A 26,766-nucleotide genomic window follows, 5' to 3' on the forward strand; every position below is an offset into this window, starting at 1 on the left:
TCACATATTTGATCAATAATTGATCAAAACATTTGGATGTTGCTGTCTCGTACACAGTTTGGAAAGGCAGACCTCAGCATGATGGGGGAGACGCTTGTTTATTTACTTCTGGAAAGTACTGAGTTACACTGGAAACAAATAAACCTATTACTGTAAGTAACTATTACTTAATTCAAATATCACTATGTTTTTTTTTCTGAATTTCAGACTTTATGGCACTTTTATCCCAATTTCAAAGCCATGAATACCATTCCCAAAACAGTGACACAATCCATATGTTATATATACAATAACTCATATCCTTTATAACTTTGTTGATAATCACGGTAAAACACGTAATTACTGACAGTGAGATATTAAATCCATTGTTTTCAATAAGACAAAGGTACCAGTAATGTAGTGTATGTTTTACCTTCTCGGATGACTCATCCCTCTCTGATTTGGATCTCGGCATTTGTCTCACGATCGGTTCAAGCACATCAGTGTCATTTCCGGCCCTAACTCTGGAGGGGTAACTGCTTACAGAGTTGATTCCATCAAAGTCTTTAACACGAATACTAGAAAATTTTACAGAATCTGGAATATCTTGTGTTTCTGTTCCATGTGAACCTTTCTTTGTCCTTTCCTTTCCTGACTTCAATACAGTGTCTGAATGATCAAAGTCCTCCTCACAAGAAACTTTTTTCTGATTTGGCCATTTTCCTATACCAGAGCTTTCAGCTCTTTTTCTTGTCCTATTCATTGAGGATGTTCCTGTTCCATTTTTGTCTGTGAGTTTTTCTTGAACTGTTTTAAAATCTAACATCATTAACTTTTCCTGTTCTAACAAACCTTCAATCATCTGTTCATCACCTGTTACAGTATCACATTCCTTCTCAGCACTTTTTGAATCATCCAATACATTTTCCTCATTAGAATATTTCTCATTTCTCAAGGTTACCGATTCCATCAGGCCATCTGGCCCAGGACTAGAAGAGGTTATTTCCCGATTGGGAGAATCCTGATCTGTACTCACTTTACCAAATAATGTTTGAGTGGATTCAAACCCTGAAGATATGCCTTCACTCTCCAACAAAAATGTGCCATTCAATGGTGTTAGACAAGTTTTCATGGTGTCACCAAAGTCTGCCGGGTCCGACACAAACACTTCAAATACCAGCTGGTTTTGTGTGAGGTCCAGCTCATCAAAACGAATGTTATGTTCCAGGAGTTGTCTGACATAATTCTGTAAAAATTCCTTATTCTCAATTAGTTCTCTCAGGGCCTTATCTGTTATGCCCCTACTGACATAATGTGTCATGGAACGGGAATTTTTCTGATTTTGTCCACGTGTTTCACTGGCGTAAATGTCAAGGTCATCCTTTTCCACTTCCTCCTCACAGGATGACGTATCTTTTAACTGTATTGTAATTCTCTGCCCTTGACATGCTTCTGAAACAAAAGGAATTAGAACTGTACGCCAACAACTAGTTAATACCCCTATGCTACCCCTCATTTGCAACCATGGCAACCAAATGACATCTATTATTTTGGAAAACAACACAGTAACCATTGTAGTTGCTATCCCTCAAAATCTTGACATACCAATTTTCAGATTATTTGAACAATATATCTAAAGTTTGACCTATCAAAAGCCTCCGTTATGATTCCATAATAACAGTTCTGGAAACACCTGATGTCTAAAATCACAGACATAATAAGTTACACCACTTGACCATGTTTGAATGAAACTGATCTAAGGACAGTTGTCCAGCTAATGGCCACTTCACAAAACCTGCTGATAGTGACGTGGTTACCATTAATAATGTACCAAACTGTTTCTATAAATACTGTATTCATTACAAACCTTTTTTTCTCTCTGGTGGATTCACTTCAAATCTCTTCATCAGCTGCTTGTCAACTTTCAATTTGATGAAAACAGTATGGAAATGAGGAGAACTCATAATTCTTCTAATACTTTTGATTACTCTGAAAATATATATATAAAAATAACATCAGTTTTGAACACTTTTAAGTTTATTTTTGTCTGTTTCCCAATATTAAATAATATACACAATTCAACAGCAAACAATTTCCCTGTCCCCTGAAATATGTAAGATAAAATTTCAACAGGTAGATGCTGTGGTGATTAGTGTGGGCTATATATATCAAAGTGTATGTATATTGAAAAGTCTTTATGGACAGAATAGGACATTGACTTGGTACACGTACATGGTTATGGATAAATATCATGTCTATTATAAGAGAGGTGTAATGGCATACATTGAAACCTATTACCGGGTAGCAGCACCAAAATTACAGTGTCATGCCCTGACAATTCTGTTTTCATATCATTTGTCTACTCTACCCAACACTTGACTCAAACTGTCCACAGGCTGTCAAATGACACAAACCAAACCACTTGACTCAAACTGTCCACAGGCTGTCAAATGACACAAACCAAACCTGTCTTCCTCACTCCAAACATCCATGTATCCGTAAAAATTTCCATCATATGGCTTTGGAATCAGAGGAAATGCCAATTGGTCGGATATGATACAGGTACTTCTTTGTACACATGATATACAGATACAGCTTAACCTGTACATTACAATCTGATATAAATACCTAGATATCATCAATACGCCTAAGCTACATGTATTATTTTAATCAGATTGTCATACATTTAAACCACAGGGGTTAGTTACAAATGATATTATATATGAGATGAGTTGCACATTATATATCCCTACACCGCGACCCATCTCATCAGGTTGGGGAAAACCACCAACTTTTGTATAATATGCGAATTCACGTTTTATACGCCAGTTCGAGTATGGATTTGTTACTAAAAATAGACCAAATTGATTAAACAGTAAATTTTGAAACATATTTCTTGATAGGGATTAAATTTACAACAACATTTCTTACGATGTAACTTACCTTATTCTATTTAGCTATGATAATTACACACAGTTACAAAACTTGTATCCATATCTGTATCAAACAATAGTCCCAATAGGCCTGTATCGCTCACCTGGCTCTACAGCAACTTTGAAGTTGATTTAGGTTATTCCTGCAGATATGTTGCTGATAACGACTTTATACAAATATAAGCATTGGAAAGGTTTATTCATGTCATAGCCTAATATCAGTTTTCTTTGCTTTCCAGAAATCCTTGTTTGAAGAGTTAAGCCTATTTGACCTATGCGACCTTGAATGAAGGTCAAGGTTATTTTAACAAACTTGGCAGCGCTTCACCATAGTATGCTACAAGCCTATTATCAAGTCCCCGGGCCTCTTGGTTATTGAGTAGAAGTCATTTGAAGATTTTAGCCTATTTGATCTAAGTGACCTTGAATGTTGTTCAAGGTCATTAATTTGTACAAACTTGGTAGCCATTCACCCCAGCATGCTACAGGCCAAATAACAAGCCCCTGGGTTTCTTGGTTATTGAGAAGGTTTTTTTTAAATATTTTGACCTATTTGACCTATGTCACCTTGAATGAAGGTCAAGGTCACTCCTTTGAACAAACTTGTTAGCCCTGTACGCCAGCATGCTACAGGCCTAATATCAAGTCCCTGGGCCTCTTGGTTATTGAGAAGAAGTGGTTTGAAGATTAAACCCTATTTGACCTATGTGACCTTGAATGAAGGTCAAAGTCATTCATTTGAACAAACTTGGTAGCCCTAGGCCTACTCCCCATCATGCTACAGGCTTAATATCAAGCCCTGGACCTCTTGGTTATTGAGAAGAAGTTTTTTTTTAAGATTTTGGACTATTTGACTTATGTGACCTTGAATGAAAGTCAAGGTCACTCATTTGAACGAACTTGTCAGCCATTCACACCAGCATGCTACAGGCCTAATATCAAGTCCCTGGGCCTCTTGGTTACTGAGAAGAAGTCATTTGAAGATTTTAGCCTATTTGATCTTATTGATCTTGAATGTAGCTCAGGGTCATTCATTTGTAAAACTTGGTAGCCATTCACCCCAGCATGCTACAGGCCAAATATCAAGTCCCTGGGCCTTTTGGTTATTGTGGAGAAGTCGTTTGAAGATTTTAGCTTATTTGACACACGTGACCTTGAATGGAAGTCAGAGTTATTGATTTGAACAAACTTGGTAGCCCTAGGCCTACTCCCCAGCATGCTACAGGCTTAATATCAAGCCCCTGGGTTTCTTGGTTATTGAGAAGTTTTTTAAAAATATTTTGACCTATTTGACCTATGTCGCCTTGAATGAAGGTCAAGGTCACTCATTTGAACAAACTTGTTAGCCATTCACACCAGCATTCTACAGGCCTAATATCAAGTCCCTGGGCCTCTTGGTTATTGAGAAGAAGTTGTTTGAAGATTTAAGCCTATTTGACCCATATGCATGTGACCTTTAATGAAAGTCAAGGTCATCCATTTGAACAAAATTGTAAGCCCTTCACCCCAGCACTACAGGCCCAATAGCAAGTCTCTGGGCCTCTTGGTTATTGAGAAGAAGTTGTTTAAAGATTTTGGCCTATTTGACCTATGTGACCTTGAATGAAGGTAATTAAATTGTAAGTGTTATTCATTTGAACAAACTTATTAGCCCTTGGGTTGACAGAAACGTCCCATCCAAGCCAGATTTCACTTGTTAAAGAAACAAAGCTTAAAGTGTTTGCCTATATTATCATAGATAGTAGTTATTCACACCGTTATATAGAATCTTACACTTGTGGCCAATTGTATTGTGGAATTGATTAAACTTGTTAAATAAAGGCTCATGGCATATCAAATTATTAAACAAGAGGCCCAATGGGCCTGTATCGCTCACCTGGCTCTACAGCAACTTTGAAGTTGATTGAGGTCATTTCTACAGATACTACGCTGATTATCATAGTAAGCTAGGTTTATTCATATTAATAAATTTTCTAGTCCTTCATTCCAGCATTTTATTGGCCTAATATCTGGTCTAGGAGGCTCTTGGCTATCGCAAAATTATTGTTTACAGATTTAAGCTGATTTCACCCCTGTGACCTTAAATGTAGGTCAAGGGTCATTCATTTGAACAAACTTTGTAGCCCTTCACCCCAGCATGCTACAGGCCCAATATCAAGTCCCTGGGCCTCTTGGTTATCAAGAAGAAGTCATTTGAAGAATATAGCCTATTTGGCCAATATGACCTTCAGTGAATGTCAAGGCAATTCATTTGAACAAACTTGGTAGCCCTTCACCCAAGCATGCTACAGACCCAATACCAAGTCCCTGGGCCTCTTGGTTATTGAGAAGAAGTTGTTTGAAGAATATAGCCTATTTGACCCATGTGACCTTGAATGAAGGTCAAGGTCATTTATTTGAACAAACTTTGTAGCCCTTTACCGTAGCATGCTACAGGCCCAATATCAAGTCCCTTGGCCTCTTGGTTATTGAGAAGAAGTTGTTTGAAGAGTATAGCCTATTTGACCCATTCGACCTTGAATGAAGCTCAAGGTCATTTATTTGAACAAACTTTGTTGCCCTTCACCCCAGCATGCTACAGGCCCAATATCAAGTCCGTGGGTCTCTTGGTTATTGAGAAGAAGTCGTTTGAAGATTATAGCCTATTTGACCCATGTGACCTTGAATGAAGGTCAACATCATTTATTTGAACAAACTTTGTAGCCCTTCACCCCAGCATGCTACAGGCCCAATATGAAGTCCCTGGGCCTCTTGGTTATTGAGAAGAAGGCGTTTGAAGATTACAGCCTATTTGACAAATGTGACCTTGAATGAAGGTCAAGGTCAATTATTTGAACAAACTTTGTAGCCCCTCACCCCAGCATGCTACAGGCCCAATATCAAGTCACTGGGCCTCTTGGTTATTGAGAAGAAGTTGTTTGAAGATTATAGCCTATTTGACCCATGTGACCTTTAATGAAGGTCAAGGTCATTTATTTGAACAAACTTAGTAGCCCTTCACCCCAGCATGCTACAGGCCCAATATCAAGTGCCTGGGCCTCTTGGTTATTGAGAAGTTGTTTGAAGATTATAGCCTATTTGACCAATGTGACCTTGAATGAAGGTCAAGGTCATTTATTTGAACAAACTTTGTAGCCCTTCACCCAAGCATGCTACAGGCCCAATATCAAGTTCCTGGGCCTCTTGGTTATTGAGAAGAAGTCGTTTGAAGATTTTAGCCTATTTGACCAGTGTGACCTTGAATGAAGGTCAAGGTCATTTATTTGAACAAAATTGTAAGCCCTTCACCCCAGCACTACAGGCCCAATAGCAAGTCTCTGGGCCTCTTGGTTATTGAGAAGAAGTTGTTTAAAGATTTTGGCCTATTTGACCTATGTGACCTTGAATGAAGGTAATTAAATTGTAAGTGTTATTCATTTGAACAAACTTATTAGCCCTTGGGTTGACAGAAACGTCCCATCCAAGCCAGATTTCACTTGTTAAAGAAACAAAGCTTAAAGTGTTTGCCTATATTATCATAGATAGTAGTTATTCACACCGTTATATAGAATCTTACACTTGTGGCCAATTGTATTGTGGAATTGATTAAACTTGTTAAATAAAGGCTCATGGCATATCAAATTATTAAACAAGAGGCCCAATGGGCCTGTATCGCTCACCTGGCTCTACAGCAACTTTGAAGTTGATTGAGGTCATTTCTACAGATACTACGCTGATTATCATAGTAAGCTAGGTTTATTCATATTAATAAATTTTCTAGTCCTTCATTCCAGCATTTTATTGGCCTAATATCTGGTCTAGGAGGCTCTTGGCTATCGCAAAATTATTGTTTACAGATTTAAGCTGATTTCACCCCTGTGACCTTAAATGTAGGTCAAGGGTCATTCATTTGAACAAACTTTGTAGCCCTTCACCCCAGCATGCTACAGGCCCAATATCAAGTCCCTGGGCCTCTTGGTTATCAAGAAGAAGTCATTTGAAGAATATAGCCTATTTGGCCAATATGACCTTCAGTGAATGTCAAGGCAATTCATTTGAACAAACTTGGTAGCCCTTCACCCAAGCATGCTACAGACCCAATACCAAGTCCCTGGGCCTCTTGGTTATTGAGAAGAAGTTGTTTGAAGAATATAGCCTATTTGACCCATGTGACCTTGAATGAAGGTCAAGGTCATTTATTTGAACAAACTTTGTAGCCCTTTACCGTAGCATGCTACAGGCCCAATATCAAGTCCCTTGGCCTCTTGGTTATTGAGAAGAAGTTGTTTGAAGAGTATAGCCTATTTGACCCATTCGACCTTGAATGAAGCTCAAGGTCATTTATTTGAACAAACTTTGTTGCCCTTCACCCCAGCATGCTACAGGCCCAATATCAAGTCCGTGGGTCTCTTGGTTATTGAGAAGAAGTCGTTTGAAGATTATAGCCTATTTGACCCATGTGACCTTGAATGAAGGTCAACATCATTTATTTGAACAAACTTTGTAGCCCTTCACCCCAGCATGCTACAGGCCCAATATGAAGTCCCTGGGCCTCTTGGTTATTGAGAAGAAGGCGTTTGAAGATTACAGCCTATTTGACAAATGTGACCTTGAATGAAGGTCAAGGTCAATTATTTGAACAAACTTTGTAGCCCCTCACCCCAGCATGCTACAGGCCCAATATCAAGTCACTGGGCCTCTTGGTTATTGAGAAGAAGTTGTTTGAAGATTATAGCCTATTTGACCCATGTGACCTTTAATGAAGGTCAAGGTCATTTATTTGAACAAACTTAGTAGCCCTTCACCCCAGCATGCTACAGGCCCAATATCAAGTGCCTGGGCCTCTTGGTTATTGAGAAGTTGTTTGAAGATTATAGCCTATTTGACCAATGTGACCTTGAATGAAGGTCAAGGTCATTTATTTGAACAAACTTTGTAGCCCTTCACCCAAGCATGCTACAGGCCCAATATCAAGTTCCTGGGCCTCTTGGTTATTGAGAAGAAGTCGTTTGAAGATTTTAGCCTATTTGACCAGTGTGACCTTGAATGAAGGTCAAGGTCATTTATTTGAACAAACTTGGTAGTCCTTCACCCTAGCAAGCTACAGGCTCAATATCAAGTCCCTTGGCCTCTTGGTTATTGAGAAGAAGTCGTTTGAAGATTATAGCCTATTTGACCCATGTGACCTTGAATGAAGGTCACAGTCATTTATTTTAACAAACTTAGTAGCCCTTCATCCCAGCATGCTACAGACCCAATATCAAGTCCCTGAACCTCTTGGTTATTGAGAAGAAGTCGTTTGAAGATTATAGCCTATTTGACCCATGTGACCTTGAATGAAGGTCAAGGTCAATTATTTGAACAAATATGGTAGCCCTACACCCCAGTATGCTACAGGCCCAATATGAAGTTCCTGGGCCTCTTGTTATTGAGAAGAAGTTGTTTAAATGAAAAAGTTGACGCCGGACAGCCGGACAGACGGACGGACGACGGACGCAGCACCATGGCATAAGCTCACTTGCCCTTCGGGCAGGTGAGCTAACTAGTTTAATAAACTCTGTATAAAAGAATGTTGTTTACATCATGGACCCACACAACTAAATCAACCAATCAGCCGGTGTTTCACCTGAACCAAGTCCTGAGGAAAATGTGTTTTTGAGGTTTGTAGCTGTTTTCCTGAGTAAATAACATATGAAATGGATTCTTTATATACATGTGTATGAGAATAAAGAGTAGGGTCTTGAGATTTGGAAAATCAAAAAATATACACTCCTACTGAAAATAGAATGATGTAGGAATTGGGGTGTAAAATTAAAGGAAGGGGTTCCCCATGCCAGCTAGTGCACTGTAAATGTCAGGGTTAATGTCTTTTGAGTACCCGTGTGCTCTTAAACCTTTATGTTATTGCATACAATAATGACATTTATCTGATAGAAAAAAACTTCAAACTTTAATTTCATATAAATTCCACATCATTTGAACTTCAAACGAGCAAATGAAGGGATGGAGTTACTAGTAATAACATATAGTAAATTATTAGTTGTGCGAATCCTTAAGTGCTAATCGATTTAAACATCTACTTAACCCCATGGCTATTCACTTAATCTTTTACTCATGGCTGGAATCCTTTCATATGCATTTTTTTAATAAATTTTATTGATGACTACCCAAGTTAAAACTTGATGTTGTAAGTACTAGTGTTTTAGTAGAATTTAAAATAATCAGCTTGATGGAAATGAATGGATACAATGAAAAAAATATTCATATTATAAATAGATTGGGGCTCATTTTCACAATTGTTTCTTTGTTTGTTTTTAATCGACAAGTGCAATAAAAAAACTAAAAATTACTAAATAGCATTTTAAGTAATCACACATCTCTAATCCTGAATATGTAAATAAATACCAATAAAAAGAAAGAGTGCATTGTTTCTTTTCCAATGCGTAGGGAATGTTCCCCATTTATGTGTATAATTTTCGTTAAGAAGGAGAATTATAATTCTAATTATTAACAGAATTATTTCTACTTCAGTATACAGTGAATATCACCATTTTATTCAAAATCTTTTTGAGGGGAAATAACTCTTAAAGCCTATAACAAGAGGCCCATGGGCCTAAACGGTCACCTGAGTTTTGATATATTTAAGCACATGTGGCACCTTTCACTCTGAACGAAGGTCAAGGTCATCCATTTGAACAAACATATAGTAGCCCTTCATCTTTGCTTGCTACAGACCTAAAATTGGGTCTCTAGGCCTTTTGGTTATCAAGAAGAAGTTGTTTAAAGATTATAGCATATTTGACCCCTGTGATCTTGAATGAAGGTCAAGGTCATCCATTTGAACAAACTTGGTAGCCCTTCATCCACGTATGCTACAGACCTAGCATTGGGTCTCTGGGCCTTTGGTTATTAAGAAGAAGTCGTTTATAGATTTTAACATATTTGACCCCTGTGACCTTGTATGAAGGTCAAGTCCATCCATTTGAACAAACTTGGTAGCCCTTCATCCACGTATGCTACAGACCTAGTATTGGGTCTCTGGGCCTTTGGTTATCAAGAAGAAGTCGTTTATAGATTTTAGCATATTTGACTCCTGTGACCTTGAATGAAGGTATCCATTTGAACAAACTTGGTAACCTTTCGTCACAGCATGCTACAGACCTAATATTGGGTTTCTGGGCCTTTTGGTTAACAAGAAGTCGTCTAAAGATTTTAGCATATTTGACCACTGTGACCTTGAATGAAGGTCAAGGTCATCCATTTGAACAAACTTGGTAGCCCTTCATCCCAGCATGCTACACACCTGATATGAGCCTGAGGTCTGTGGGTCTGTTGGTAATTGAGAAGTTGAAAATGTAAATTGTTTACGAGGTACGAAGCACAACGGACAACGGACTAAGCTGGACAAAAGGCAATCACAATAGGTCAACTGAGACTTTGTCTCATGTGACCTAAAAATCTGGAACTTTCATTGATCAAGCACCTGTCCATGTGTATTAGAGATCACCTTCTAATATGTGCACAAATAGTTTTACTGCAATGGCACAGCAGGGGAAGTTCGATCAGCACAATGAAAAGGTTTGCATGTTCAATTTGTAAGGCAGTACCAGTGTAATACGACTAATGAAGAATTTTAGAACAAGGGATCATTTTAAGAGATAAACAGTGCCGGAAAACATAATATAAAACAATCGTCGAAAGGCAGAATGGTACACAACTTCAACATTTTCTCTTAATTTACCCATTTTGATATTTTCTTCAAAGCATATTGGATTGCTGCATGCCACAAAATTGCCGTTGAAATGAGCGTATGGCATTTATATTCACATCATGACATCATAACAGCAAACTTCACAGAATGGCCACACAATGGTTTTCGAGCCAAATAATCAAATTTTGTACCAAGTGGGGTCTTGTACCAAATGTGGTAGGGTAACGTTAGTCCTAATAAATGCGACTTGGAAGAAATTTTTTTTAGTTAACTTTTAGAGAGATTTTGGCTATTTTCAGAAACAAAACTATACCTCAGTTTGAGTATGCGTATTTAACTGTATTATACGCAAGTTGGTGGTTTTCCCAAACCTGCTCATATATCATATCTTTAGTTTGTAACGAATTTACCCCTGTGTTTATTAGCCTATAGGCATACATGTATGTAGTTGTAACACATTTATTGTAATACAGATGTCAAGACAATGCTTTGGTTTGGTTTATATAGTACGTGAATCTGATGCTTACCAATGATTCTGATGACAAACTACATCGTAATCAAAGACGTTGTTGTGAAATCCAGGATAGGACTACCATGATAATAATATTTCCTTCGAAATGTAAAATGGCGTCAATTCCGGAAGTAAATTACGAAACCGAAAGTAGATCATTAAGATCCTACACAAATCTGCACCCACTTTAAAAATTATATATCAGAACACACACACAAAAACGGAATAAAGAAAGAAAAATGAAAATGAGAATATTAGAATTGATAGTTTATAACGGGAAACAATATACATAGACTTTTTTTTTTTGTTAAAGACCGGAAGTTGGTATAATGCGGACTTTTTTTTCTAGGGGTATGATTTACTTGGAAACCGCCATGGAGAGGTTGGTAAAATTTCCTGAACGGTTAAATACTTTATCTTATATTTTAATGTATCCTTTTTGCTGATATATATGACAATCGCCTTGTATGACGTTCTAAAGTTACAAAAACTCGAGTTATTGGGCTGTGACGTAATACGGTTTTGCAATTGCTAAAAATAGTACGAGGAAAAGTCAAAACGAAAGTAGATTTTCCCATTATCATTGAAAGAGGAAATATATCATAAGGAAGGTATTGTTTCACCATATGATGACTTTTGTATATCTTATATGTATACATCACTATATATATACACACATTTTTATTATGTTTTTGTTTTTAACCTGTACTGAGCATGTACAATTTGTAACTAGCTGCTCCACGTAACCTGTTACAACTGAGGTACAAGATTTAGTGTAGTGTCATTTTAGTGTCCTTCTGTTCCTCTTACCTATAATTTTATAACTCGTTTTTTTTCTCTTTTTTTTTTTTTGCGAATATAAAATACAATTTTCATTAGTTTCCTTTGCATGCTCAAAAGTTGTTGAGCACATATTGCTTGTTCATCAAGATTGATTAAGACAATGCCATTTAACAATTTCATTGTAAACTGTGCAAAGATATACTATACATATATAATATTCTACTGTAGGTCAGAATCCACATTTAATGAATGAGAAAGCTTAAATCCTTTGTGTGTTGCTTCAATGTGAAGGAAGTAATATTTTGATAAGACAAGACATGATTTCTGAAAATACATGTAATCTACACCTGTATTTGTTGAATACATATATTCAAGTTTAAGCGATCAATCTGCTCAAACAGTTTAAACAAAATTAAGGTATGCTTTTAAGAAACAAAATATAATGGATACAAAATCGTAGGTCTCTAACATAAAATTGTATTTGATGGCAGTGTTATCACTTGAGCCTAAACCAGTTATAAATACAGTCATATTTTTCTAAGTGAATAAAATTGATCAAGTTCTTAATTAATAACTAATAAGGTCAACTGATTCTTTTTTTCCCAGTTCAGACCAAGATAAGAATGGGTCAGGATAACTCCAAAAATCAAACAAACAATGAACTATCAAAATCACAAGCTGAAACATGTATGGATGATCACATTTCTAAAATGCAGGGAACATCTGTTGATCAGTCGCCAAAATCATCAGTACGTTTAAAGGTCAAGGACAACAACAATGTGTCTTTGTCTCAACCAGTGGAACAAGTGACTTTGCCAGAAACATGCGATACTATAGTCCCAGGAATGTCTACAGGGCTACATTATACAAAGACAAAACAAGGGCCAGGAGACACGGAAGTCCACACAGGTCTACAAAAACAACAGCGTGTGGAAATGGACACAGGATTGCAGCAAATGTCTGTTGCCAATAACAATGAGGCAACAGCAAAATTTGGAACAGAACCTAATTCATCTGTTACTTCAGACACAGCCAAGCTATATAATTCCTATGAAGAGGAGGAACCATTCAAGAAGTCAATGTACAATGTTCAAGGTGTCTTCCCTAGTCATGATGGTAAGGAAAGCTGGCAGGATGATGATGAATATATTTCAAATATATTTCCACTTGCATATGATGCCTGTGTCCATCCTGCATCACCTAAAGATGATGCTCCTGTCAATCGTGTGTCACCTAAAGATGATGCCCCTGTCCAGCATACTTTTGATGAATCAGTCGGTGAGAAGCCACTCATTGAAAATAGAAAGATATTAAATCCAGAATGTCAAGTTGAGCCAGCAACTACATCTACCATTCAAGATAACAAGGGAGATAATAATAAAAATCAGGACAAGGACTGTGATATATCGGCTACAGAACTGGTAACTGATGTGAATGGCATCTCTCCCACATTACAGGAGGCATACACAGAGGTATATTGATTAGAACATTTATTGGTTGTATAAAAAAAAACAAATCTCATTTAAAATCCTGTTTTAGTCACCATGTGTAAAATAGATAATAATACTACATGAGTTAATTAAAAGATTATTAAATAACTATAATTAATCCTAATAATTAAGATGTTAAACCCTCTTGCTAATATAATGTAGACATGATGGGGAAATAATTTGTTAATGTTATTGACTGTCATTTTTACACAACAATGTCATTAACATAGTAAGGACACAACGAGGTCATTAACACAGTAAGGACACAACAAGGTCATTAACACAGTAAGGACACAACAATGTCATTAACACAGTAAGGACACATCAAGGTCATTAACAGTAAGGACACAATAAGGTCATTAACACAGTAAGGACACATCAAGGTCATTAACACAGTAAGGACACAACAAGGTCATTAACACAGTAAGGACACAACAATGTCATTAACACAGTAAGGACACATCAAGGTCATTAACAGTAAGGACACAATAAGGTCATTAACACAGTAAGGACACATCAAGGTCATTAACACAGTAAGGACACAACAATGTCATTAACACAGTAAGGACACATCAAGGTCATTAACAGTAAGGACACAATAAGGTCATTAACACAGTAAGGACACATCAAGGTCATTAACACAGTAAGGACACAACAAGGTCATTAACAGTAAGGACACAACAAGGTCATTAACACAGTAAGGACACATCAAGGTCATTAACACAGTAAGGACACAACAAGGTCATAAACACAGTAAGGACATAACAAGGTCATTAACACAGTAAGGACACAACAAGGTCATTAACAGTAAGGACACAACAAGGTCATTAACACAGTAAGGACACATCAAGGTCATTAACACAGTAAGGACACAACAAGGTCATAAACACAGTAAGGACATAACAAGGTCATTAACACAGTAAGGACACAATAAGGTCATTAACACAGTAAGGACATAACAAGGTCATTAACACAGTAAGGACATAACAAGGTCATTAACACAGTAAGGACATAACAAGGTCATAAACACAGTAAGGACATAACAAGGTCATTAACACAGTAAGGACACAATAAGGTCATTAACACAGTAAGGACACAATAAGGTCATTAACACAGTAAGGACATAACAAGGTCATAAACACAGTAAGGACACAACAAGGTCATTAACACAGTAAGGACACAACAAGGTCATTAACACAGTAAGGACACAACAAGGTCATTAACACAGTAAGGACACAATAAGGTCATTAACACAGTAAGGACACATCAAGGTCATTAACACAGTAAGGACACAATAAGGTCATTAACACAGTAAGGACACATCAAGGTCATTAACACAGTAAAGACACAACAAGGTCATTAAGACAGTAAGGACACATCACGGTCATTAACACAGTAAGGACACATCAAGGTCATTAACACAGTAAGGACACAACAAGGTCATTAACACAGTAAGGACACAACAAGGTCATTAACACAGTAAGGACACAATACGGTCATTAACACAGTAAGGACACAACAAGGTCATTAACACAGTAAGGACACATCAAGGTCATTAACACAGTAAGGACACAACAAGGTCATTAACACAGTAAGGACACAACAAGGTCATTAACACAGTAAGGACACAACAAGGTCATTAACACAGTAAGGACACAATAAGGTCATTAACACAGTAAGGACACATCAAGGTCATTAACACAGTAAAGACACAACAAGGTCATTAACACAGTAAGGACACAACAAGGTCATTAATATGTACAGTAAGGACACAACAAGGTCATTAACACAGTAAGGACACAACAAGGTCATTAACACAGTAAGGACACAATAAGGTCATTAACACAGTAAGGACACATCAAGGTCATTAACACAGTAAAGACACAACAAAGTCATTAACTCATTAAGGACACAACAAGGTCATAAACACAGTAAGGACACAACAAGGTCATTAACACAGTAAGGACACAACAAGGTCATTAACACAGTAAGGACACGACAAGGTCATTAACACAGTAAGGACACAACAAGGTCATTAACACAGTAAGGACACATCAAGGTCATTAACATGTACAGTAAGGACACAACACGGTCATTAACACAGTAAGGACACAACAAGGTCATTAACGCAGTAAGGACACAATCAGGTCATTAACACAGTAAGGACACAACAAGGTCATTAACATGTACAGTAAGGACACAACAAAGTCATTAACACAGTAAGGACTCAACAAAGTCATTAACACAGTAAGGACACAACAAGGTCATTAACACAGTAAGGACACAACAAGGTCATTAACACAGTAAGGACACATCAAGGTCATTAATACAGTAAGGACTCAACAAGGTCATTAACACAGTAAGGACACAATACGGTCATTAACGCAGTAAGGACTCAACAAAGTCATTAACGCAGTAAGGACACAATCAGGTCATTAACACTGTAAGGACACAATACGGTCATTAACACAGTAAGGACACAACAAGGTCATTAACACAGTAAGGACTCAACAAGGTCATTAACATAGTAAGGACACATCAAGGTCATTAACACAGTAAGGACTTAACAAAGTCATTAACACAGTAAGGACACAATACGGTCATTAACACAGTAAGGACTCAACAAGGTCATTAACACAGTAAGGACACAACAAGGTCATTAACACAGTAAGGACACAACAAGGTCATTAACACAGTAAGGACACAACAAGGTCATTAACACAGTAAGGACACATCAAGGTCATTAACACAGTAAGGACACAACAAGTTCATTAACACAGTAAGGACTTAACAAAGTCATTAACACAATAAGGACACAATAAGGTCATTAACATAGTAAGGACACATCAAGGTCATTAACACAGTAAGGACACAATACGGTCATTAACACAGTAAGGACACAACAAGGTCATTAACACAGTAAGGACTCAACAAGGTCATTAACACAGTAAGGACTCAACAAGGTCATTAACATAGTAAGGACACATCAAGGTCATTAACACAGTAAGGACTTAACAAAGTCATTAACACAGTAAGGACACAATACGGTCATTAACACAGTAAGGACACAACAAGGTCATTAACACAGTAAGGACACAACAAGGTCATTAACACAGTAAGGACACAACAAGGTCATTAACACAGTAAGGACACAATAAGGTCATTAACACAGTAAGGACACAACAAGGTCATTAACACAGTAAGGACACAATACGGTCATTAACACAGTAAGGACACGACAAGGTCATTAACACAGTAAGGACACAACAAGGTCATTAACACAGTAAGGACACAATAAGGTCATTAACGCAGTAAGGACACATCAAGGTCATTAACACAGTAAGGACTCAACAAAGTCATTAACACAGTAAGGACACAACAAAGTCATTAACACAGTAAGGACACATCAAGGTCATTAACACAGTAAGGACACAATACGGTCATTAACACAGTAAGGACACATCAAAGTCATTAACATAGTAAGGACACAACAAGGTCATTAACATAGTAAGGACACATCAAGGTCATTAACATAGTAAGGACACAATAAGGTCATTAACATAGTAAGGACACATCAAGGTCATTAACATAGTAAGGACACAATAAGGTCATTAACATAGTAAGGACACAACAAGGTCATTAACACAGTAAGGACACAATAAGGTCATTAACACAGTAAGGACACAACAAGGTCATTAACACAGTAAGGACACAACAAGGTCATTAACACAGTAAGGACACATCAAGGTCATTAACAGTAAGGACACAACAAGGTCATTAACACAGTAAGGACACAACAAGGTCATTAACACAGTAAGGACTCAATAAGGTCATTTACATGTACAGTAAGGACACAACAAGGTCATTAACACAGCAAGGACACAACAAGGTCATTAACATAGTAAGGACACAACAAGGTCATTAACACAGTAAGGACACAACAAGGTCATTAACACAGTAAGGACACAACAATGTCATTAACACAGTAAGGACACAACAAGGTCATTAACAGTAAGGACACAACAAGGTCATTAACATAGTAAGGACACAACAAGGTCATTAACATAGTAAGGACACAACAAGGTCATTAACATAGTAAGGACACAACAAGGTCATTAACACAGTAAGGACACAATACGGTCATTAACACAGTAAGGACACAACAAGGTCATTAACACAGTAAGGACACAACAAGGTCATTAACAGTAAGGACACAACAAGGTCATTAACACAGTAAGGACACAACAAGGTCATAAACACAGTAAGGACACAACAAGGTCATTAACACAGTAAGGACACAACAAGGTCATTAACACAGTAAGGACTCAACAAGGTCATTAACAGTAAGGACACAACAAGGTCATTAACACAGTAAGGACACAACAAGGTCATAAACACAGTAAGGACACAACAAGGTCATTAACAGTAAGGACACAATAAGGTCATTAACACAGTAAGGACACAACAAGGTCATAAACACAGTAAGGACACAACAAGGTCATTAACACAGTAAGGACACAACAAGGTCATTTACATGTACAGTAAGGACACAACAAGGTCATTAACACAGTAAGGACACAATAAGGTCATTAACACAGTAAGGACACATCAAGGTCATTTACATGTACAGTAAGGACACAACAAGGTCATTAACATGTACAGTAAGGACACAACAAGGTCATTAACACAGTAAGGACACAACAAGGTCATTAACATGTACAGTAAGGACACATCAAGGTCATTAACACAGTAAGGATACAACAAGGTCATTAACATGTACAGTAAGGACACATCAAGGTCATTAACACAGTAAGGACACAACAAGGTCATTAACACAGTAAGGACACAACAAGGTCATTAACACAGTAAGGACACATCAAGGTCATTAACACAGTAAGGACACAATAAGGTCATTAACACAGTAAGGACACAATACGGTCATTAACACAGTAAGGACATAACAAGGTCATTAACACAGTAAGGACACATCAAGGTCATTAACACAGTAAGGACACATCAAGGTCATTAACACAGTAAGGACACAACAAGGTCATTAACACAGTAAGGACACATCAAGGTCATTAAGACAGTAAGGACACATCATGGTCATTAACACAGTAAGGACTTAACAAAGTCATTAACACAGTAAGGACACAATACGGTCATTAACACAGTAAGGACACAACAAGGTCATTAACACAATAAGGACACAACAAAGTCATTAACACAGTAAGGACACATCAAGGTCATTAACACAGTAAGGACACAATAAGGTTATTAACACAGTAAGGACACAACAAGGTCATTAACACAGTAAGGACACATCAAGGTCATTAACACAGTAAGGACACAACAAGGTCATTAACACAGTAAGGACACAACAAGGTCATTAACACAGTAAGGACACATCAAGGTCATTAGCACAGTAAGGACACATCAAGGTCATCAACACAGTAAGGACACATCAAGGTCATTAACACAGTAAGGACACATCAAGGTCATTAACACAGTAAGGACTCTGGGCCATGATGCATGTTATTTGTTGTTTGGAGAAAATGTTCTCCGTAAAATTTGTTCAATGAGTAGTTTTGACTGTTTGGAAAATATTCACAAATCTGTTACTCATATCTCCCAATTACTATATACATACTAAATTTAGCTACATGAATGTAAATTATAAGTTCTGATGTGAAATCATGTTATGGAATTCAGTCGCAGACATAATTAGCAAACTGTTTTGTACCTTCCAGTTTCAGGCTCTTTTCAGTTATGTAAATGATCTGAAATTATCAAACCGGAGTTTAATGAAGAAACTAACTGAGGAACAGCAGTAAGTCCTTTGATTATTTGTTTGTAGATAGTCTGTTGGATTTATGTAACTGTTTTTTGGCTGTCATGTGATTTTTTGTAATACCATATCTGACCTAATTAGCAAATACTGTACATGTACTTACAAAAACATGCAAATTCCATGCTTTATGAAAACATTACAGAGCAAAATTTCAATGTGAAATTTGGATGGAAAAAATAACTTCAAAAATAAATTAGATTCAGTCTTTGGTTAAAAGGTTGAAAATTATATTGGTAGATCAGTGGGGGTAAGGCATATTCTTTATGTTTAAATAGCACACACATCCTCTTTTCCTAACAAAGGTGGAGGTGAGCTTATTAGGGTAATACGGTCATTATATTTGTGTCTTAATGATAAAGGTGGAGATTGCCTTGAAATCCAACAATTTAAGTTGTCAGTACTGTCTCTATTACTTCAACGATCAGTATCTGATATTAGTTTTATGTATTCAATTAATTCAAAAATCCCATATATTCATCAATAATGTATTAATTTTATTGAAACAGTCCATTGCCTAATTCAATATTTCTTTTTTGATGATTTTTCTTTTGATTTTGATATTCCTGATTTCACTTTTTCATGTTTGCTGTATGGTTTGTTAAAAATTAACAATATTACTGTAATAGGATGTATACAATATACAATGTGCTGTTGAATGATGAATGTTGTAACAGTTAAGGATATATAGGGGGACATTAATGGTAAGTTCCTCTTACAATGTATATTGTTCCTATGATTGTGTTTATTTCATTTATGAAACCTGCTTTATCTAATATGTAAAAATTTAGGCTATGGACTTGAAAACCATCTTGATGATTGATTGATATTTTTGTAGGAGATATAAAAAGACATTTGAGGACTCTGAAGTTAAAGTGTCTGGTAAGACAATTGTTTCTGTCGTTTTGATGTGTTTTGGGGTCTCTTCTAAAGATTGTAGTAGTTCACAGGTAATATGTGAAAGTTAGTTAATTAAAAGTACTCGGTAGTTATAGAGAGAGCTGTATCTGATTATTGATAAAAAATCATGATCTTGCAGCCATCATGTTATTAATTAAAATTGATTATCATGATAACTTTTAGTCCATTGAAGGACTATAAATTAAATACATTTTTAGTTTACCTGTTACAAAGGGCCGATGAGCTTATGCAATGATTTTGTCTGTTGTGTACATCATCCGCCTGTCAATTTTCTTCTTCTAAAAATTGCTAGTTGACATCATGAATGACAGCAGATTTTGATCAAACTTGGTCCAAAGTATCCTTCGTTAAACTGATAGAAGGGACCATAAATTTGAATAAAAATAGTGAGTCTGACCCCCCCTGATGGGGGCAGATGGATGGGCCCAGGGGATATTTAACAAATTCTTTAAAAACCTTCTTCTATTGTCATATTCATGGTATTATCATTTGTGGTTGTTGTAGGTCTGGAGGAGTGTGTTAACTTCCTTGAAGAACGTGTTGATCAGAGAGAAGGTCAGATCAGAAAGTTAAAAGGCATTATACAAGTACTTCTTCAGAAAGTCTCTGTTCTTTCCTCTACACTTGAGGATCTCCCAGGGAACAATGGCCGGGGCCAGGAATCTGAGGTATCATCATCATCTGAAGAAGAAGAAGAAGAAGAAGAAGAAGAAGAAGAAGAGGAGGAGGTTGATGAGAAGGTAATATCATCAATTAAATCTTGAATCAAATGATTGTATGGAGCAACTTGCAACATCTATACTCTTTGGCTTCAGGCTTACCGTACATATGCACAAATAAGCCCCTTCTTCATTTTTGCATAATCATCAATTTTAAAATATTAAGCTAAATGTGGTTTACAAAAAACAAAAATACTGGGGAAAGGGGCTTTTCTATAAAAAGCTACATTGTAAATATCATATGTGAAATTAGTATTCATAAAAGAATGTAACATCCACATATATTATATATATCTCAGGACTTGGAAAAAAAATACATGTTGCCCAAACCAATGACCGACAAACCAAAGACTGTTGTTCCCAGCAAGCCTCAGTTGGGTTACCGCGGCACCAAAGTCACTACAGTCTCTGATAATCGGACTTACTGTACAGACGAAATATCATCAAAAGTGTTAAGGAGAGCTGTGAGGGAACGGTCTAAAGCAAGCCTTAGGGTGGCAGGAAAATCAACCAAGTCCTTGGACACTTCCTCAACTACAGGAACAATACATGATCAGAAAGGTCGAAGGTCACAAACTGTTCAGAAGGATAAAAAGGTCGACCAGTATGAGACAACAAAAAGGGGAGCCGGTGTCGAGATACCAAAGTAAGACAATATTTAGTCATTGTAGCCCAAAGTAAGACACTGGTCTGTCAGTGAAGCCCAAACTAAGACCAATGGAATCCAAATTAAAGTAAGGCAAGTTTAGTCACTGTAGACCAAATTTAGACATTTTTGTCAATGTGCCCAAAGTAACACATTCTTGTCAATGTGCCCAAAGCAACACATTCTTGTCAATGTGCCCAAAGTAACACATTCTTGTCAATGTGCCCAAAGTTAATTCAATGTACCCTAAGTATACCCTAAGTAAGACATTTTTCAATGTTCCCAAAGTAAGACATTTTGTCAATGTACCCAAAATAAGACATTTTCTAAATGTAACACAAAATAAGATATTTTCTCAATGTAACCCAAAATAAGACATTTTGTCAATGCAACCCAAATTTACCTATTGTAATCAAAGTATGTAACTTTTTCAGAACCAGGGAACCAAAGACCAGGAAAAGATCACCAAGACAAGTTCCTATTCAGAATCAATTTAGAAACACCTTGACTGAAGTAACAAGTAAGATGTTCCTCTTTATTTTAGATTTCATGCCATCCTAGCTAGCAGTATTGGGAGGGCCAAATTCCTCTCTATCTGGTATTTCTTGACATCATAGACATTAGCCATAAGTTTTATTTGGATACAAGCTAAGGGTATATGCTACATGTATGTTACATTAATCATACTTATGACTTGTAGTAGAGTTACCTCCCATGTTGTTTCTTACATCAAAGTACAATAGTGTGCCTGAGTGTTCAGTGAATACACGTTTTGTAATAATGCTATGTGGTACGATAGAAAGAACTATTGATTTATAAAACTCATTTGTTTGTGTCTTTAGTGGAATCTTCACTGATACTTACAATAGTATGGCTACAATAGAGTTGAAGTCTCCAGTCAACATACCAATTGTGATATTGAACATAATCAGTTGTATATTATTTTGGACTACATACCGGTCTATCATAGAGCTATAATGGTACATATAGCTGATAAACATAACATTTACAAATATCAAATATTTACATTGACAGCTATGAAGATATACTTACAATAACTGGAACTGAAATTTCCTTTCTAAAACTAGACACTATTAAATTATTGGTAGATATTACAAGGAAACCAAACAATGTTTTTGCTTTAGATATTTTACCATGCAGTTTCTTTGCTTGTGACAAAATTTAGTTTTAGTAACTTTTAAAGATATTTCAATCCCCAGTAAATGTGAATAATTATCTTTAGATGCTGTTCAGTTGATATGTAAGATTCCTTTTTATTGGTAAACTTTCCTAAGAACAGGCTTGTTACACAGGTACTTCTGCTTGATATTATGGAACTATAACCAAATGAATATCACTTGTATTTTAAAATCCTGTTACAGATTTTTAGGTACAACAAACATGTACCCCTCTGGCCCCATGGAGATTGTTATAGATACATTATGTTATAGATACATTATGTTATAGATACATTATGTTATATAGATACATTATGTTATATAGATACATAATGTTATAGATACATTATGTTATATATAGATACATTATGTTATAGATACATTATGTTACAGATACATTATGTGTTATAGATACATTCTGTTATAGATACATTATGCTATAGATACATTATGTTATAGATACATTATGTTATAGATACATGATGCTATAGATACATTATGCTATAGATACATTATGTTATAGATACATGATGCTATAGATACATTATGTTATAGATACATTATGTTATAGATACATTATGTTATAGATACATTATGTTATATAGATACATTATGTTATAGATACATTATGTTATAGATACATTATGTTATAGATACATGATGCTATAGATACATTATGTTATAGATACATTATGTTATAGATACATGATGCTATAGATACATTATGTTATAGATACATTATGTTATAGATACATTATGTTATAGATACATTATGTTATAGATACATTATGTTATATATACATTATGTTATAGATACATTATGTATTAGATACATTATGTTATAGATACATTATGTTATAGATACATTATGTTATAGATACATTATGTTATAGATACATTATGTTATAGATACATGATGCTATAAGGATACATTATGTTATAGACATTATAGATACATTATGTTATAGATACATAATGTTATAGATACATTATGTTATAGATACATTATGTTATAGATACATTATGTTATATATAGATACATTATGTTATAGATACATTCTGTTATAGATACATTCTGTTATAGATACATTATGTTATAGATACATAATGTTATAGATACATTATGCTATAGATACATTATGTTATAGATACATTATGCTATAGATAAATTCTGTTATATATACATAATGTTATAGATACATTATGTTATAGATACATTCTGTTATAGATACATAATGTTATAGATACATTATGTTATAGATACATTATGTTATAGATACATTATGTTATAGATATATGATGCTATAGATACATTATGTTATAGATACATTATGTTATAGATACATTATGTTATAGATACATGATGCTATAGATACATTATGTTATAGATACATAATGTTATAGATACATTATGTTATAGATACATTATGTTATAGATACATTATGTTATAGATACATGATGCTATAGATACATTATGTTATAGATACATTATGTTATAGATACATTATGTTATAGATACATTATGTTATAGATACATTCTGTTATAGATACATAATGTTATAGATACATGATGCTATAGATACATTATGTTATAGATACATTATGTTATAGATACATTATGTTATAGATACATTATGTTATAGATACATTATGTTATAGATACATTATGTTATAGATACATTATGTTATAGATACATTATGTTATAGATACATTATGTTATAGATACATTATGCTATAGATACATTATGTTATAGATACATTATGTTATAGATACATAATGTTATAGATACATTATGTTATAGATACATTATGTTATAGATACATTATGTTATAGATACATTATGTTATAGATACATTATGTTATAGATACATGATGCTATAGATACATTATGTTATAGATACATTATGTTATAGATACATTATGTTATAGATACATTATGTTATAGATACATTATGTTATAGATACATTATGCTATAGATACATTATGTTATAGATACATAATGCTATAGATACATTATGTTATAGATACATTATGTTATAGATACATAATGTTATAGATACATTATGTTATAGATACATTATGTTATATATACATAATGTTATAGATACATAATGTTATAGATACATTATGTTATATATACATTATGTTATAGATACATTATGTTATAGATACATTATGTTATAGATACATTATGTTATAGATACATTATGTTATAGATACATTATGTTATAGATACATGATGCTATAGATACATAATGTTATAGATACATTATGTTATATATACATTATGTTATATATAGATACATTATGTTATAGATACATTATGTTATAGATACATTATGTTATAGATACATTCTGTTATAGATACATTATGTTATAGATACATTATGCTATAGATACATTATGTTATAGATACATCATGTTATAGATACATTCTGTTATAGATACATTATGTTATAGATACATTATGTTATAGATACATTATGTTATAGATACATAATGTTATAGATACATTATGTTAAAGATACATTATGTTATAGATACATTATGTTATAGATACATGATGCTATAGATACATTATGTTATAGATACATTATGTTATAGATACATTATGTTATAATTATGTTATAGATACATTATGTTATAGATACATTATGTTATAGATACATTATGTTATAATTATGTTATAGATACATTATGTTATAGATACATTATGTTATAGATACATAATGTTATAGATACATTATGTTATAGATACATTCTGTTATAGATACATAATGTTATAGATACATTATGTTATAGATACATTATGTTATAGATACATGATGCTATAGATACATTATGTTATAGATACATTATGTTATATATACATAATGTTATAGATACATTATGTTATATATACATAATGTTATAGATACATAATGTTATAGATACATTATGTTATAGATACATTATGTTATAGATACATTATGTTATAGATACATAATGTTATAGATACATTATGTTATAGATACATTATGTTATAGATACATTCTGTTATAGATACATAATGTTATAGATACATTATGTTATAGATACATTATGTTATAGATACATTATGTTATAGATACATTATGTTATAGATACATTATGCTATAGATACATAATGTTATAGATACATCATGTTATAGATACATTATGTTATAGATACATTATGTTATATATACATTCTGTTATAGATACATTCTGTTATAGATACATTATGTTATAGATACATAATGTTATAGATACATTATGTTATAGATACATTATGTTATAGATACATTATGTTATAGATACATCATGTTATAGATACATTATGTTATAGATGTATGACAAAGAACCTGAAGCAGTATATTAGTTGTCTGATTTTTACAATTTTTTTTACTAATAACTGAAGCTTGTTTTAGATATTTTAATCCCAGTAACAGTTACATAATATATATTTATCTTCAGATTAAATTGATGTAAACCTTTCTTTCCATAGATATGACCAAGGAGCTGAGTGGTAACCCCAGGCCCTATAGTATGGACCTTAACGGCTGGATAAGCGAGGCCAACATCGAAATTGTCAAAGGTTATATAATTAACTGTACACAAACTGGACTACTTAGTGATACCTGTCAAACACATTTTATAAGTTAAATCAGGGTCAGAATATGTAGGTTTTGTTAAATAATGATGTAACATGGTGTTGTTTAGACAGTGAAGGTATACACAGTACTCATGCATGCAGTCAGATTAGACTTAGTTTTTAATTATATTTAATATAAAATTTTACCAGCCAATTATTTCCAGGAAGAAGGGAGGGGGTAGTTATTGCAAATCGCTCGTTGTTTATTGTCTATTGCTATATATCCTTATCTTACAAACTTAGGATAATTGAATTATGATTATATAATTTATAATATTAATATATATAACAGTTTGTATGATAAAAGTTATAAATGCTTATAACCAAATGATTTTCTGAGCTCGTTATTACACCTCTTTTCAGTAAAGGATGATATACTGTACTGTGTAGTACCATATTACGTTTGTATCGA

General features: G+C 34.6%; 2 protein-coding genes across 2 annotated transcripts in view; one reads left to right on the forward strand and one right to left on the reverse strand.

The window, feature by feature from the left end:
* Positions 1-11,231, reverse strand: part of LOC117334820 — a 56,017-nt gene extending 44,786 nt beyond the window's left edge. The window contains exons 1-3 of the mRNA XM_033894638.1: positions 11,130-11,231; positions 1,847-1,968; positions 413-1,431 (exon numbers count right to left, since the gene is read on the reverse strand). Coding sequence (XP_033750529.1) covers positions 413-1,431; positions 1,847-1,943 — 1,116 coding nt within the window. The 5' untranslated portion in view covers positions 1,944-1,968; positions 11,130-11,231. The remainder of the gene's footprint in view (positions 1-412; positions 1,432-1,846; positions 1,969-11,129) is intronic.
* Positions 11,232-11,665: 434 nt separating this feature from the next.
* LOC117334261 overlaps positions 11,666-26,766 on the forward strand; it is a 36,239-nt gene continuing 21,138 nt past the window's right edge. Inside the window, exons 1-8 of the mRNA XM_033893768.1 lie at positions 11,666-11,724; positions 12,503-13,368; positions 19,137-19,216; positions 20,073-20,116; positions 20,660-20,895; positions 21,174-21,520; positions 21,955-22,040; positions 26,208-26,297. Coding sequence (XP_033749659.1) covers positions 12,520-13,368; positions 19,137-19,216; positions 20,073-20,116; positions 20,660-20,895; positions 21,174-21,520; positions 21,955-22,040; positions 26,208-26,297 — 1,732 coding nt within the window. The 5' untranslated portion in view covers positions 11,666-11,724; positions 12,503-12,519. The remainder of the gene's footprint in view (positions 11,725-12,502; positions 13,369-19,136; positions 19,217-20,072; positions 20,117-20,659; positions 20,896-21,173; positions 21,521-21,954; positions 22,041-26,207; positions 26,298-26,766) is intronic.

This window comes from Pecten maximus, chromosome 9, assembly GCF_902652985.1.
Source record: "Pecten maximus chromosome 9, xPecMax1.1, whole genome shotgun sequence".
Lineage (NCBI taxonomy): Eukaryota > Metazoa > Mollusca > Bivalvia > Pectinida > Pectinidae > Pecten > Pecten maximus.